This window comes from Colletes gigas, unplaced genomic scaffold, assembly GCF_013123115.1.
Source record: "Colletes gigas isolate AHSC1104 unplaced genomic scaffold, ASM1312311v1 Colletes_gigas_Sc00018, whole genome shotgun sequence".
In the NCBI taxonomy this organism is placed as follows: domain Eukaryota; kingdom Metazoa; phylum Arthropoda; class Insecta; order Hymenoptera; family Colletidae; genus Colletes; species Colletes gigas.
In genome coordinates, this window is record NW_025106647.1 from 4,275,266 (window position 1) to 4,291,389 (window position 16,124).

The window sequence follows — 16,124 nt, forward strand, 5'->3', positions numbered from 1 at the left end:
ATTTAAGCTTACATTGAATTCACAAATTCATTGTAAATATCACAAACATATAAATCGGAACCTAGAATTCATATTATCGTAACTTGTGGTACAATTTTTAATATTTCAGAGAGAAGTATTAAATTTGAGTCTCAAAAATGAAACGGAATGAACATGCATATTTTTCTTCCCATTTATGAAGCGAATAGTTTATCACATCATTCCATATTACTCTGTAAAGTGATAAAATTGCAACCATACTGGATCACTGTTAAAAATTCAACTAATAAATTCAAAATTTTTAACAGAAGTTTGCAGAAATACACAGACGTTGACTCGATTCGAATAATTGCATTAGACAATACAGTAACAACACAATAGCGTGACTTTTATCATATTATATTCTTAAAAATAGTTGTTTAATACAGAAGATAAATAATAACCCTTATTTTCATCCAACATTTCCAGTTTCTTTTTAAACGGTAAACGAGTTAGGAAATGAACTTTAGCGAAGTTAAGAATTTATAATCAATTAGTTCCCATCGCTGCTTCCATAACGAACTTCTGTCTTCATTTAACTATTTTATCGCGACGATCGATAACCGATTTCTCAAATCTCCGGTCCGCAGAGGAAGCTAATCAATTATCGCGCGTGAATTTTCCATTAAATTACCTACAGGAATTAAATGTGAAATATCAGGATTCGGAACAATCGATAAAAATTATTTTTTTTTTTTTTTTTATTTGATGGTGTAACGTGTAAAATTAAATGTAAACATCATTGTAACGCGGCGCCCCGTTCAGGAACCTGCGACGACGACGCCCCTGAGGTGGAAAAACCCCGTACGCGGCACTGTACAGAGCGACTGCAGGTACCGCGCAAAGGTAAAACCCTTCTCTCCATGGTCCGTCCTTTTCCTAGAAATAGCCCACAGATTTCCAAATCAAACGAGAGTATTCTGATACAGGAGCAATTTGGTTTTCGAGCCAACCACTCCACCATCCATCAAGCCCTCCGACTCCAGGAGGACATTGCTCTTGAGATCAACAAGAACAGATCAGTGGTACTAGTACTGCTAGACCTACAGAAAGCTTTTGACACTGTATGGCACAATGGCCTCCTCCTCAAACTCCTCAGAATCAACCTACCCTTACACACCATTAAGATAGTACAGAGCTTCCTCTCGGACAGGAAAATCACTGTATCCCTCAACGGTTCCCAGTCCACATACAAAGCTATCCACACAGGGGCCCCCCAAGGCTCAGTCCTAGGCCCAGTATTATTTAACATATTCATCAACGATATCACCAAAAACTCAAACACCAAAATTGCCCTCTATGCAGACGACACAGCAATATACGCATCTTCTTGGAACCCAAATCAGGCAGTAAAATATACACAAGCACACCTAGATCAAATCTCCCAATTTACAGATACTTGGAAACTAACCCTTAACCCCACAAAAACTGAGGCCATCCTTTTTACTAGAAAAAAATCCCCCAACGCAAACAACATCAGAGTAAACAACCACCCTGTACAATGGGCTAACAAGGTCAAATATCTAGGCATATGGTTTGATAAAAAACTCAGCTGGCTCCCCAACATCCAAGACAGAGCCTGCAAGGGCATTGGCGTCCTACATACACTCTACCCCCTACTTGCCAACAATAGCCCACTCCCCTTAAAAACGAAGATTCGCCTTTACAAAACCTGCATCAGGTCCATAATCACATATGGCGCACAAGTCTGGTGCACCGCACCCAAATCCTACCTCCACAAAATTCAGGTCATTCAGAGCAAATATCTCAAAATAATTCTCAATAAACCCAGATATCACACCACAGCTTCCCTACACATAGAGGCAAAAATAGAACTCATCTCCGCGTTCATAAACAGGATAACTCGTAAAACACTTAACGCCAACCTCAGCCACCCAAATTCCCTAGTAGCCGCGATAGGGAACTACAAACCCGAAGACATTCCTCTCAAAATGCGCATAAAAACCCCTACACTAACCATTTCATAACTTGACATACAACCCATCATTCTCATCGCAAGATGCATGTCGTAGAGGTTTTTGAAACTTTTCCCTCTAACTCCAAACATGAAATCTAACTAGATAAAACATTACACAACACAATTCCACAACAACACCAACCTAACATGCTAATTGCAGGTTATAGGGAGTAAACCCACGGTACTGCAAACACACAGTGAGTAACCCCAAAATCAAACGAGTCAAGGTTAGACTACAGAGGTTACGAGCAGACGACGCTTACGGTGTTCGGCACTCCACAACCTTGTATCCCAAACCATCCCAACGCCCAAGCCGAGGAAACCGAGATCTATACAGTGACCGGTACCAAAAGCTTGTCCAACACTCTAGAGGAAGACGTCTCCGACGGCACCTCTACAGATCCTCTCTCATCACTCCTCGTGGAAGAAGACGTTGCCTACGCGGCCCACGGCACTTCCACACTCCTTCTCCAAAGAAAGTCGATCCGCGAGTCGTAGTAACGACCAAACTACGCGTTCGGCTATCACCAAAACTACCTCCGCCAGTTAGATTTTAAATCGCGCCGTGACAAAACCGTACGTGTAAACCCTCGACCGTATCGCAAAATCAAGTGTAAAAGTTTTATCTTTGTTTTGTGAATAATAAACCACATTCCCGTTACAAAATCATTATAAAAGCTATAGTTTTAAAAGTGCCTTAAATTTAAATATATTTAATTAGATTATAACATTGTATATAATTTAGTAAACAGAAACTTATAAAAGAAATTGAAAATAAGTAAACGTTTGTTAACTTTTTTTTTAAATTGAAAGACATCGCTATCTAAACTAAACATTTTTATAAAGTGAAAATTGATTTATAAAATAATTTCAAATTTTAAAAGATGTATTCTGACACCTTTGGTAGAAACGGTGTTAATCAAGTATTATAAATAGCACCGAGTCTGAATATTCTCAACCGTCCTCGAATTTTTCTTCGCTGACTGTATGCGAGCTTCCAGAAATCAGGGGATTTGGGGGGGAAAAGAAAAATTGAATTTACATTTCCAAGATATATGTATCAGATGAAAATATGAAAGGCTTTGCATTCTTCAAGAGGATTTCACGCGATTTGTATTCGCTGACTTCCATATCGCGACGAGGCGCATTAATGAAACGAGATTTTAACGCGGTGACTTTTTTTTGTCTGTTACAGTAACAAAATTCATCCGTATTGGAATAGCTGACAAGAACGACAATCCGCCTTATTTCGACAAGGATCTCTACGAGGCAGAAGTAGACGAAAATGAAGATATTCAGCACACGGTCCTCACTGTCACCGCCAAAGATCATGACGAATGTGAGTGAATGCATCTACTACTCAGCTTTTAGCTTTGAGAGTTCAAAGAGGGGCGTCCTTTTTCCGTGACACGTGCCAGTAGAATTTTTTTTCTGTCGTATTATGATAATTTTTCGTCGACGGTGTGACACACTTCGAGATTCACACTTCAAAATTGCAATAGTCAGTTTTTTACGAGTATAAGACCATTTAATAGTAATTCGACTACATAAATAAATTGATTATTCAAACCAACCTAAACCTTATGCGTTGGAAGAAAACTGATTTTAAATTCATTTTCAATAGAAAATTTATTCAAAGTAATTACTTTCAACCACAATATTTAATAAAAAGCAAATAAATTGTTTACAATCTAATAATTTAAATAGCACTAATAGTATTACTCAAATTTTGATAACGGTTATCAATAGATTAAATTTTTCCTTTATTATATACATTTTACATTTGTTACATTATTTTTTTCATAAAAAGAAATCAATTCTTTGATGCATACTGATTTTTATTCTTTTTCCAAACGTTCGTTATCAATTATTTACAAAGTAAATAGCGTCCAGTGTTTGCAGTTGAAATAGCGATATTTTATTTTAGTTTAAAAAATGTTTCCTTCTAACTTGGCCGACTAAAAACGAAGGTCAAGAAGATTTGTTTTCGACGGGCAAGAATTATTTGGAACAGTCGTACGAAATAACTTCCTGTTTGCTCGCGCAGGATGAAACTTTAAATTGAATAAGTTTTATCGCTGACAAAATAAAATCGAGAAATCAAATTTCTCGACGCGGACGGAAAGATAAAAGCATCGCGCGGCTGAAAATAATTTTCGATCCGCGTAAACGATTTCACATCGGCCAGCAGAACTTCTCGACGCGTGTCTTCTTTCTTTTCCGCATAATGATTTCATACGCCAAGTATAAAGTATTATCCTTAACGCTTTGATAGCCGCTGTCACGTGTACGTGACTTCACCATGTCGTCATCTATTCAATTTATTACGTTTGTTCAATCGTTTCTATGGTATTTACAATAATATTTCTGGCATCTGATTAGTATAAAAACTTGTTTGAAGCCGTTTGAAATCGATCAACGAATCGTCTTCAAAATTAAAAACTTTGAAGACACTATCTTTAATATTTAGGACGATATCTACGTGATTTAATAAAATTGGCATTTGTATGTTTGTTTAATAGTGGAACTATGTAGAACTAATATTTATTAAGTGTTCAATTTCATATTTGGTCGAAAAGTACTTCAATCATATTTGAAAGTCCTTGTAATAATATTCCTAGCATCTAGTCAGTATTTATATTTAGTCAGAAACTTATTTGAAACCGTTTCAAGTCTTATATTTAGTCAGAACTTGTTTGAAGCCGTTTCAAATCGATCGACGATTCGTCTTCAAAAGCAGTTGATAGGTTATCGACCTAAATTCGAATAAACTAATTAGAAACTTTGATTCTGTATTGTGATTTAATAAAATTGGTATTTGTATGTTTGTTTAATGACAAACCAATGCAATATTTATAAAGTATTCAATTTGATATCGGGTCGAATAGGAGTTTTAGGGAGGTTCTAACGTGCTAAGATGAAACGTGGGGCCATTAAAGTGTTAACCCGGATAACAAGTTACATCGGATAACAAAATCCGTCTAGCAGTCCGCGACTTACTTCGAAGTCGCGTTAACTGCTTACGGAAGTTTAAATACTGGATGGCTGAACGAAGTCGCGAAACATATTTATCTAGCGGGCACCAATTAAGAACTTGGACGTTCGGCGTTATTAAATTCTAATGAAACTCGTTTAAGGGCAAAGTTCAGCGACTTGGTCGCTTTGGTTCGTGCACGAAAGAACTCAGGTGGGAAAACTAATTTCATTGCTACTTATGATTGCACGCAACCCCGTGGGAAATTTTTCATGGTGAAAATTTGAAGAGTGGCTGGTTTAACGAATCTCGTACTTAGAATCAATCACATAGCAGGTCGATCATTAAAACTCAACGTAAACGACTGGGAAGAAATCATAACGCTTCATTCGGTTTCAGAATTATCAATTCTCTTAACGTTTCCAATTTTTCCACTCGAAAGCGGGAATTAATGAATTGATTTCATCTTGAAATAAGTTCCATTAGTTGCAAATAAACATTTCTTTAAGTAGAACGAAAAGTCATTTTTAATGATTTATAAAATCGAGATCAAAATGGGATAAAAGATATTAAATATTGGGTCATCTCATAAGATTGTGCCAAACCTTTAATTTTCGACAATTGTAAACTACGTAACTTGAAATTTGTCTCGGTAGTTATTCTCGTAAAAGTTTTGTCCCAAATTTATTTATACCGTTCGTAAATATATGCTCCCACGGTTTAAATCCTCCAATCAGCACTTGTAAACATATTTAAATAGAAAAGAAGCCAGAAACGTTATTTGGCCGCCATATTGGATCTCTGTCCAGTCTTTAATGTACACACTTAGCAAACAGCAAAGGGTCGAGAGAAGCTCTCGCAACAAAATAGATTGCTCGAAATTGAACTCGGCAGCTTGTTACGCCGCTAATGGAACCTCATTTCCTCGTCAAACAGAAGAAGAAATTTAATTTCCGTTATTTAAATCAAGAGGGATCGTTTTACAATTCGACCAGCCACACTTCTTTCGCCATTAAGAACGAAAGTTTCCGGGACATTTCGCCGGTACGCCGTGGCACGGCTGCGCAGGGCGGTAAATGCCGTCGTAATTTTCTTTTTTTTCTTCTAAGAATTCCATCTAAGAGGATATATTTTTTACGTTTTACAGCATCGCGTATTCGATACGAGATTACGGACGGTAACATAGGAGGCGCATTCGCCGTGAAGAATATGACTGGCGCCATCTACGTCGCAAGCGCATTGGATTACGAGACGAGGAAAAGGGTTAGTGCATCAATCAAACGATAAAAAAAGAACACAAAATGTCCCTGCGTATGTCCCTGGTTAATCCCTTTAACCGCGTTACTGTCCATTTTATTACCCAGTGGGCCAATAAAACTGTGAAATAGCGCGAAAACTTTTGCTGCTATTGCACGGTTCTCTGTCCACTCGTTTGTCGTTCCTTTAATACGTTCTTCGGTTATATGCGGTTCAGGCACATCATCAGGATCGTGCTGCGTGGTACGTAGCTATTAATTTAACTACGTCTATTATTATACTCCTTAAGCTCGTATAACTAATTTTCAATACCTACTAAAAAGTCTGAAACACTGAAAAATTTCGGTATATTTATACACCACACAGTACGATATCGAATGTTTGCCAAAAAATTTCAGCTTTCTCACTAGTCTGAAATTAGTTTTTACCTTTGTCTCGCTTTTCAAATAATAAAATAAAATTTTCCCGCTAGAGCATTATTAATAATTCAACATTCTCGCGGAATTCATTAAACCGGAAAGCTTTATGTTCCAGCTAAATTTCCGTTAATTCGGTGACCTCGTAAAAGTTTTTACGCGGTCGAACTTTTATTCCATTGGAATTCCCGCATCGAGTTAAGCGTGTCGTTAATTTCCGGCGCGCATAAAGTCGAAAGAACGAATTCCTGGTTCCCGAAGAATTTTGTTTGTATAATTACGTGCCCTCGTGCCATTTTTTATTTACGAAACGGATCCCTTTGAGCTAATTTTCTCTTCGAGACTCTGATTGCTCCCGAGAACAAATGCCGTCGTCTCAACAGCTCGATTACGGCTGCTGCGAATGCTCTTATCCACTTGTTTCGCTCTGATCTCGCAGTACTTGCTTCGCCTTACCGCCTCGGACAACTTGAAAGAAAATAACACGACGGTCGTGATACACGTGAAGGACGTGAACGACAATCCGCCTGTCTTCAAGCGCCAAAATTACAAAACGCAAATCACCGAGGAAGATGACAGAAATCTGCCAAAATGTATCCTTCAGGTAATTATTATTCTCGTCGCGTCAAATTTTCACCGAATACTATCAAATTATTCTGCCACTCTAATTTGAATGTTGCACCATGTTTGTGAAGCTTCGTTGCTCGATGAAGATAAAATTATACAACGATACTCGCTTTGTTTGTCGTTCGTAATATTAATAATGACATTTGTGTTATTATTCAGCAAATAAATAGAATTTGAAAATAGAGCAATTCAAAGGAAGAGTAAACAAATTATTGCAGTCGATTCAAGCAATGTAATTTATTTTAAAGATTATTAGATTTATCTTACTAACACTCTTGCATATTGTACGAAGTCGTGCAGAAGCGTTTAGTCGTATTCGAATAAAATGTTGTCTCTGTTTGAGATGCGTTAAAATAAATTTGCAATGTTAGACATAGAATTTAAGAAGAATTCTTAAATTACTTAAATAACAGGGCATTTGAATGTTATATTTGAGCTACTTCGAAATGCAGAACGTGAGATATAGAGCGAAGAATGCGAGATATAAAGTACGAACTGTATGGAATATATAATGAAGTGTATAAAATATGCAGTATGATGTGCAGAACATGGTGCACAGAATGTGACATGAAATTTGGAATATTTAGTTTAGAAGATAAATTTAAGATTGTAGTACGCGGTGGAAGAAATTTTGTGTGAAACATTACAGTAACGATTCTTAAAATTAATATCGCCTAAGAAAGAAGTTAAGCGCCCTTAAAAACGAATTTTGTTTCAAGTTGATGACGTAGTTAGTTCCAAAGGAAACTATTATTTACGAAAAAATGCTGGCTAATAATTACGCAAACATCCTTTTAAATTTATTTTCAATTGATCGAACAATTTATAATCCAGTTATATCGCACACCAGTTCTTTGGGCGCATAGAGTCAAAGCAAACTTCATAATAAACATAGAAGACAGCATAAATAATAATAGTTGATATATTCGTCGGATAGGGGGATGAAACCCCCTTTAAAATGAATGTTCATTCAAATCGATAGCATGGTTAGTTTCAAAGGTATAAGGGTTTAAAGCGTTTGTTTACTTTTTATTGTTTACGTCGTGAGGTCGTTGACCTCCTTACCAAATGGTGCTAAAATAACATTCTATATTAAAAATTCTAAACGAAATCTTGAAAACGGTCATTTGACCGGTCGTGATAGGTTTAGTATTAAATGTCATTTGGGAAGGTCTAACGAAGAAGCTGAGCACGCCGGTGGCTTTTCACAAAGCATTGTTTTTCACGCTGTGCTGGGCTATAAGGGGGATTCCCCAAGATGGGAAGGATAGAATTACGTCTGGGGCTTATTTTAAGAATGATTATTGTATTGCATTTTTTAAACAAATCCTCGCATCAGGAGGCTATTATTGCAATCGAACAGAACGAGAAAACTTTAATTATATATTTTAAATTTTGTTTCTTGCACAGGTCTTGGCGACCGATGGCGACAAGGAGCGGCCACAAAATATCGTCTATTTCCTGACAGGTCAGGGAATCGATCCTGACAACCCAGCGAACAGTAAATTCGATATTAATCGCACGTCCGGTGAAATCTTCGTCCTAAAGGTTCGTAAATCATCGAACATGTTTTCGGAAACACAGTTTATCGATCATAAATTATCCAGCCAGCGTTTACACGCCACTGCTGGGACAAACTTGAGTTGGCTTTTCGTTATAAATCGTATTTCCGTCGTAATCCGTGAAAGTGCGTCTTTCTGTCGGCAAGTACACAGAGTATTGCGGAGCTTTGCCGTGCTCCTTGCTTTATTAAATTTGCTTCGCGTCTTCGGTCACTCGAGGCCGTAATCCGTCGGTTTTTCTGCAGCCATTGGACAGGGATCAACCGAATGGAAGACCGCAATGGCGATTTACCGTGTTTGCTCAAGATGAAGGCGGAGAAGGTCTGGTCGGCTACGCTGACGTCGAGGTAAACCTAAAAGACATCAACGACAACGCTCCAATATTCCCACAGGGAGTCTACTCTGGCAACGTCACAGAAAATGGCACAGCAGGTACAGTTAAATCGATTAACGTATTAAATATTTTCTATCGCACAGAGATGCAGAATAGAAACCGAACGAAACTGTAAAAATGTTTGATTTTAGTGTCATCTTTCGTCCGTTGTTACATTTACATAAACGAAATTTTATTTTTTCAAGGTAGAACAGATGTTCAAGTTAAAAACTTTTATTCTGTTTTGAAAAAGTAAAAATTACACTGGTGTAAAAGAATACATTAATGGGGATCAGTATTACAAACACTAATATTTTTACTGTTTTTCATTTGAAAAAATATTAGCTGTACCGTGAATATTTCTTATACCAGAATGATGTCATCAACTACGTTATTTAAAATGAAACAAATATACAAAACTCATGATTTTCTTTCTCTTTTTTATTTAGCTTCAATTTATCAAATAACTTTGATTTGGAATAATTAACCGTTTCATTCGATTCCTAATGCAGATTAACTATATATTTATAACAAATGCTCAATTATTATGTAATATTATTTGATTTAGTTCCTGTAGAAACTTTGTCTATTCTTGGCAAATGTTCATTTAACTAATGTTTTACACGATTTTCAATTTAAAACGTCGATTTTGTCTTTCTCCAACAAAGAGGGAATCCCTTTTACGATCGATCGTTTTGGTTGATCCTTTCAGGAATGATCGTGATGACTATGACTGCAGTCGACTACGACGACCCACAGGAAAGCACGAACGCTAAACTGGTTTACTCCATTGAGAAGAATGTTATCGAGGAAGAGACCGGCTCGCCAATTTTTGAAATCGAATCGAGTACCGGTGTGATCAAAACGGCGGTATGCTGCTTGGACAGAGAACGCACGCCTGATTATTCTATACAGGTCGTTGCAATGGATGGAGGGGGGTTAAAGGGTGAGTTTATAAAATAAATCGTAATCTTAATTAGAAAAAATAATAAAATTCATACACTTTACTGGCACTGTTTTGGAACCATCTGAAACAAAACTTGAAAGTCGAGGAATTAAAAAATGAAAACGAATTATTTCAAATGTTACAAAATAGTTCTGAAAAAATTCAAAAATTTTTGGAATGCGAACAGTCATCGATTCAAATAGATATAATACAAAATATTCATTGTTCAATTTTGCTTCCTTCATAAAATTACTAAAAAATTTCTTAAAATTACAATTAGTTCAAAAAACTGGTAAACGAATATATGAAAGTAACGGTTATCCATTTGTCAGCTTTTCTCGTTCCTTACATAATTGTTTGGAATGTTTAGGGACAGGGACGGCGTCCATACGAGTGAAAGATATAAACGATATGCCACCACAATTTACAAAGGCTGAGTGGTTCACCGAAGTGGACGAAACAGAAGGTCCGGATTTACCAGAAATGCCAATTCTTACGGTCACCGTTCACGACGAGGATGAAACCAACAAGTTCCAATATAAGGTACATTTTACATTTACCACAAATATGAGACTTTTCTCATTATTTTATTAAGTATATACATATACATGCTGCTACTCACCGCCATCCATTTGTGGCGCTGCTTCGCTGCGGGTAGGGGATCTCGTGAGAATTCGTAGGAGGACAGAAAAGGAAAGGAGGGGGCGCGTTTCGTCCGGGCCTGCCAGTGGACTCATCAGTAAGGCTTTCTAGCAGGCCCTGCCTTAGACGACTGGGATATTGGGAAGTCGTTCGAGGAGTGTATATATAGCAACGGAGGGGTCGGTCGAGCGCTTGTGAGAGCGCGACCCCTCTGGTGGCGAGCATGGGAGGCGACGCCACATTACCCCCCTGCCAGTGCTAACGATACCGGATTAAGTCTACTATTTACAGGACTTATCGAATACTATGTACATTATCTACAGTTGTTCCGTTCCTCTGGGACTTGTCGTCGTCGTCGTGTCTTCGTATAGCGCCTCTATCTCGATTGACGATCACTGGAGATTTTTTCTCTGATCCTGGCTAGAACTTCGATTCTATTGCCGTAGGATATGCGTGCTTTCTGCTGCTGCGTGGTCGTTCTCTGATCGTCTGGCGCGGCGAGTCGTTCTCGTGCCTTGCGCTGCTGAAGTCATCGAGCGTATATGCTGCTGTCCTACCTGTGACCCCACTATGCGTGCTATTGCTGCTTGCTTTTGCTCAGAATCCTGCCAATCTGTGTCCTTCCTGGAGACGACGGCCTCGTCAGGTAGATTTGGTCAGGACCGAGCGATGAGTGAACGAAAGGCCACCTTAGGAGAGGGATTACGAAAGAGCTATTTGCTAGTACGATTAGACACGGTTGTTCGGCGCTGCCTCCTTCGTCCTACGCTGCGTGCGGGTCTGCGGTTTCCTGGAAAAATTCTCGAGCTGCTTCCTAGTTGTCCAATTCACCGTCCGGGTCACCAATTGTGGCGCTGCTTCGCTGCGGGTAGGGGATCTCGTGAGAATTCGTAGGAGGACAGAAAAGGAAAGGAGGGGGCGCGTTTCGTCCGGGCCTGCCAGTGGACTCATCAGTAAGGCTTTCTAGCAGGCCCTGCCTTAGACGACTGGGATATTGGGAAGTCGTTCGAGGAGTGTATATATAGCAACGGAGGGGTCGGTCGAGCGCTTGTGAGAGCGCGACCCCTCTGGTGGCGAGCATGGGAGGCGACGCCACACATTAATTCGACTTTCAAATATTAGGTTTTTAATATCTAACAAACTTTTTTTATACTGAAAGTTTCTCGAAAAATTCTGTACATACATATAGTATATGTACGTATAATATATTATATTTTAATAGTATTTTATAGTACATTTTATCCATGTGATTAATATTAACATATTTGAATGCTCATAAATAACTCGTTTGAAAGTATATAGACTCAAATTGTCTTTCGTTTCTAAAAGAGTAGTTTGTCACAGTTCTCTAAAGTGACTATTGTGAATCGTTTAGGTGATCGAAAATAGCGGCTACGGTGCAGACAAGTTTACAATGGTGAGGAACAACGATGGCACCGGATCCCTGAAGATCGTGCAGTCGTTGGATTACGAAGACCAACTGCAGAGCAACGGTTTTAGGTTCAAGATACAAGTCAACGATAGGGTGCGTAATAATTTATAGTTTTTAAGGAATTCGATATCGAAGTACTCTACTACTTGAAAGGTGTCGAAATCTACTTTGATTGATAACCAGGCCTTCAACAACGCCATTGTACGATTAATACTTGTAGATACAAAATATATATAAAAATACGCATGGAAAAAAATAGAATTGATATTGAGACTTACTATTTAAATTGTAAACCCTATTATGTAAAAAAGTAGATATGTACGTTTTAAGTACAATAATACTATTTTTATTTTGAGATGAATTTCATTAACACATCGACTGCCAGTCTCAAAATCCTAAAATTGTTTACGAGATCAAAACTTTGATTTTAGACAATTGTAGACTATGTAACTTAAAACCTGTCGTAGCATTTACTTTCGTAACTTCACTAAAATTTACGAAGCCTATTCAAATGTATTTTTAACATTTCAACTTGAGAATTAATCGTTTTAGTTCCGCGGTTAAAAGTTCTGTCATCCACATATGGATGACGTGGCAGTTAAAGTGTTAATCCCTATGTTAAACATACTTTATAGGATCGGAGACCTTAGTTATCGATCGATCCAGACTCTGTCGGCGTTAATAACAATTTTCTGTCGTTCTTAACATTTGTGCAGGGCGAAGACAATGCCAACGATAAATATCACGTGGCCAACTGTTACGTAACGGTGAAGCTGCGCGACATAAACGATAACCAACCGCAATTCGAAAAGGCAAACATCGAGACCACGGTGCCGGAAGACGCTCATATCGGGAACAACCTAGAAACATTTACGGCCACTGATCCCGACCAGGGTGGCAAGAGCAAAGTGTACTACTCGATCGACAGAAGCTCTGATCGTAAAAGGCAATTTTCGATCAACGAAAACGGCACCGTATCGATTCAGAGGAGTCTCGATCGCGAGGAGTCGTCACGACATCAGGTAGTTAAATTATAGAACATACTTTCAAATTTATATTTTATTGCCAACACTCTGGTTTCTATTTGTCTTCATTGTCGTCCATCCTCTACCTATGAAGTTAATTTGCTTGTACACAACTCGAACAATTTTACAATATATATATATCCCTTCTAATAAAAACAATACCTTTGTTTACTGCAGTTTATTTCAACCATAAGGGACCTTTTGAAATATTTGTATTTGAATGTAGGTAACTGAGAAAATAATTATTAATGTGAGTTGTTCTCAATATTACTTCGTTGAAACAATGTGATTTAGACGATAGTGTCAAGTTAAAATTTTCAAAGTGCCTTTTGCTGACACCTTTGGTAGAAATAGTGTTAAGTTACTTTTGTCCGCCATTGTATTTGACGCATATAAATGTTAAAGGGTGAGGCTTTATTATGCCTAACAAGTATGTTAAAAGGATAGAGCCAAGAATTATTAGACCTCTCAACACTCTTCGTATCATCCAGGAAGGATACTTAAACGATTTAAGGACATTTTTCATTGAGTTTTTTTCTATTTGCTTGGAGTCTACATTGTTAGAAGTCAATCAGGACTAAATCCAATGGATTAAAATATTTATAGGTGAAGATCTTGGCCATCGACGATGGTATTCCGCCAAAGACTGCGACAGCCACGCTGACCGTGATCATCCACGACATAAACGATAATCCACCGCGTTTCCTGAAAGATTATCGACCAGTTCTGCAAGAGCATTCGCAAACGAAGAAGGTGGTGGAGATTCTGGCGACGGACGACGACGACCGATCGAAGAGCAACGGACCGCCATTCACATTCAGAATGGACCCGAAGGCGGAGGACGTGATTCGAGCCAGTTTCAAAGTCGAAAGCGATAACAGTAAGTCTTCAGGCAGCTCGACAAAACTTCTACAAGAACAATTAGTGATCCAGTTAATCGAAGAATAATAAAAGATAACCAATGTGTAGGGCTAAAAAAAGCTATTTTATTTCTGTTGAAAACAAACCAGTTTTTGAGTTTCTTTAAAAAAAACTAAAATAGTGTTAGTAACTGGTACTGTTACAGTTATGTTTAATAGCTTGAAATATTCTGTTCCTTGTACTATAAAATTACCATTTCGTTCACTGTATTATACCCTAGAGTGTTAAACGCCCTGCTTTTCTTTCAACAGAGGGGGCAAACGGGGATGGCATGGCCATTGTGACATCGTTACGATCGTTTGATAGAGAACAACAAAAGGAATATTTGATACCCATTGTTATCAAGGATGCTGGGACACCTAGTATGTCTGGAACCAGCACCTTAACGATTATTATCGGGGACACTAATGATAACAAAATGCAGCCAGGCTCCAAAGACATTTTTGTATATAATTACGCAGTACGTATTTATACTTATATAAATTAGATCATTCTATAATTTTATAATTCCATAAAATTTTATACCAGATCTTGATATTTGAAGCATTAATCCTGAATCCCATTCTGAAAGTACCTAATAATTCGTGCCATCTTCTGCAAACTAAATTTATGTTTCTCTTATAAATGGTGTCAGAAACGATTTCACCGATTTTAATGAAATTCGACAGATGGATCTATTGTCTGTGGTTAAATGGGTACTACAATTTAATTATAAATTCAATCGATCTCACAGGGACAATCACCAGACACAGAGATAGGTAGAGTTTACGTGTACGACTTGGACGACTGGGATTTACCAGATAAGAAGTTCTATTGGGAAAATCTGGAGCACGCTCAATTCAAGCTGGACGAAGACACCGGTATGATCTACATGAAATCAGGCACACCCGACGGTAGATATCATCTGCGTTTCACTGTCTACGATCGGAAGCACACGCAAACGGACGTGCCTGCGAATGTGACTGTTACGGTGAAAACTATTCCGCACGAAGCCGTGTTGAACTCGGGATCTATTCGAATATCTGGCATAACCGACGAGGACTTCATACGAGTTTGGGATTATAAAGTAAGTATTTGTCACTAACACTCTCCTCTTCCAAATTCCGGTTACGTCGATGCCGTAAAAAATTGTAAAATATACTTTGTTGTTTTAATTTTCCAGTCCCAAACGCTGTCGCGAAGCAAAACGGAACTGTTTCGAGAGAAATTAGCCCATTTGTTAAACATCGATAGGGAAAATGTGGACGTGTTTAGCGTCCAATTACGCAGAATACATCCACCGCTGACGGATATCAGATTCGCGGCCCATGGATCTCCTTATTACAAACCTGTCAGATTGAACGGAATCGTGTTGATGCATCGCGAAGAGGTAAATTATTGCATTTTAGTCTCAAAAGTCGAAAATATCATGGATGTCTTATAAAAAAAAAATATAAGATGACCAATTTAACGATTAACAACGTTCCTGTTTACAAATAATAATATTTACTTGTCGGTACTATCAAGTTTATATTACGAAATACAACCAAGCTGAACAATTACCAAATTTAAATATGCATTACAAAATACAGCCAAGCTGAATAGATTTCTTCTTCCATAAGTATAATGCACCGAACACCCCACGCGTGAAAAATAAAATTTTATCGAAAACATTGTTTCAAACCCGATAAGATCGAGAACGAGGTCGGGATCAATATAACGATGGTGGGGATCGACGAGTGTTACTACGAGAACGAGATGTGCGAGGGTAGTTGCACAAACACCTTGGATATCAGCAGCTTACCATACATGGTCAACGCAAACAAAACCGCCCTTGTCGGCGTGAGGGTGGATGTAATCGCAGAGTGTACATGCGGTGCGCGTAACTTCAGCAAAGAGGAGTCTTGTAGGAGCAGCCCTTGTTACAATGGCGGACGTTGCGTGGAAGGACGATTTGGATTATCGTAAGCATCG

The 16,124-nt window shown here is 38.2% G+C and overlaps 1 protein-coding gene across 1 annotated transcript in view; it reads left to right on the plus strand.

The window, feature by feature from the left end:
* Positions 1–16,124, plus strand: part of LOC122400487 (neural-cadherin) — a 355,065-nt gene that overhangs the window by 333,399 nt on the left and 5,542 nt on the right. Inside the window, exons 14-27 of the mRNA XM_043401991.1 lie at positions 3,192–3,335; positions 6,118–6,233; positions 7,083–7,247; positions 8,681–8,818; positions 9,078–9,264; positions 9,918–10,151; positions 10,522–10,694; positions 12,169–12,318; positions 12,942–13,247; positions 13,857–14,130; positions 14,423–14,631; positions 14,905–15,237; positions 15,334–15,540; positions 15,843–16,114. Of these exons, the coding sequence (XP_043257926.1) occupies positions 3,192–3,335; positions 6,118–6,233; positions 7,083–7,247; positions 8,681–8,818; positions 9,078–9,264; positions 9,918–10,151; positions 10,522–10,694; positions 12,169–12,318; positions 12,942–13,247; positions 13,857–14,130; positions 14,423–14,631; positions 14,905–15,237; positions 15,334–15,540; positions 15,843–16,114 (2,908 nt within the window). The remainder of the gene's footprint in view (positions 1–3,191; positions 3,336–6,117; positions 6,234–7,082; positions 7,248–8,680; positions 8,819–9,077; positions 9,265–9,917; positions 10,152–10,521; positions 10,695–12,168; positions 12,319–12,941; positions 13,248–13,856; positions 14,131–14,422; positions 14,632–14,904; positions 15,238–15,333; positions 15,541–15,842; positions 16,115–16,124) is intronic.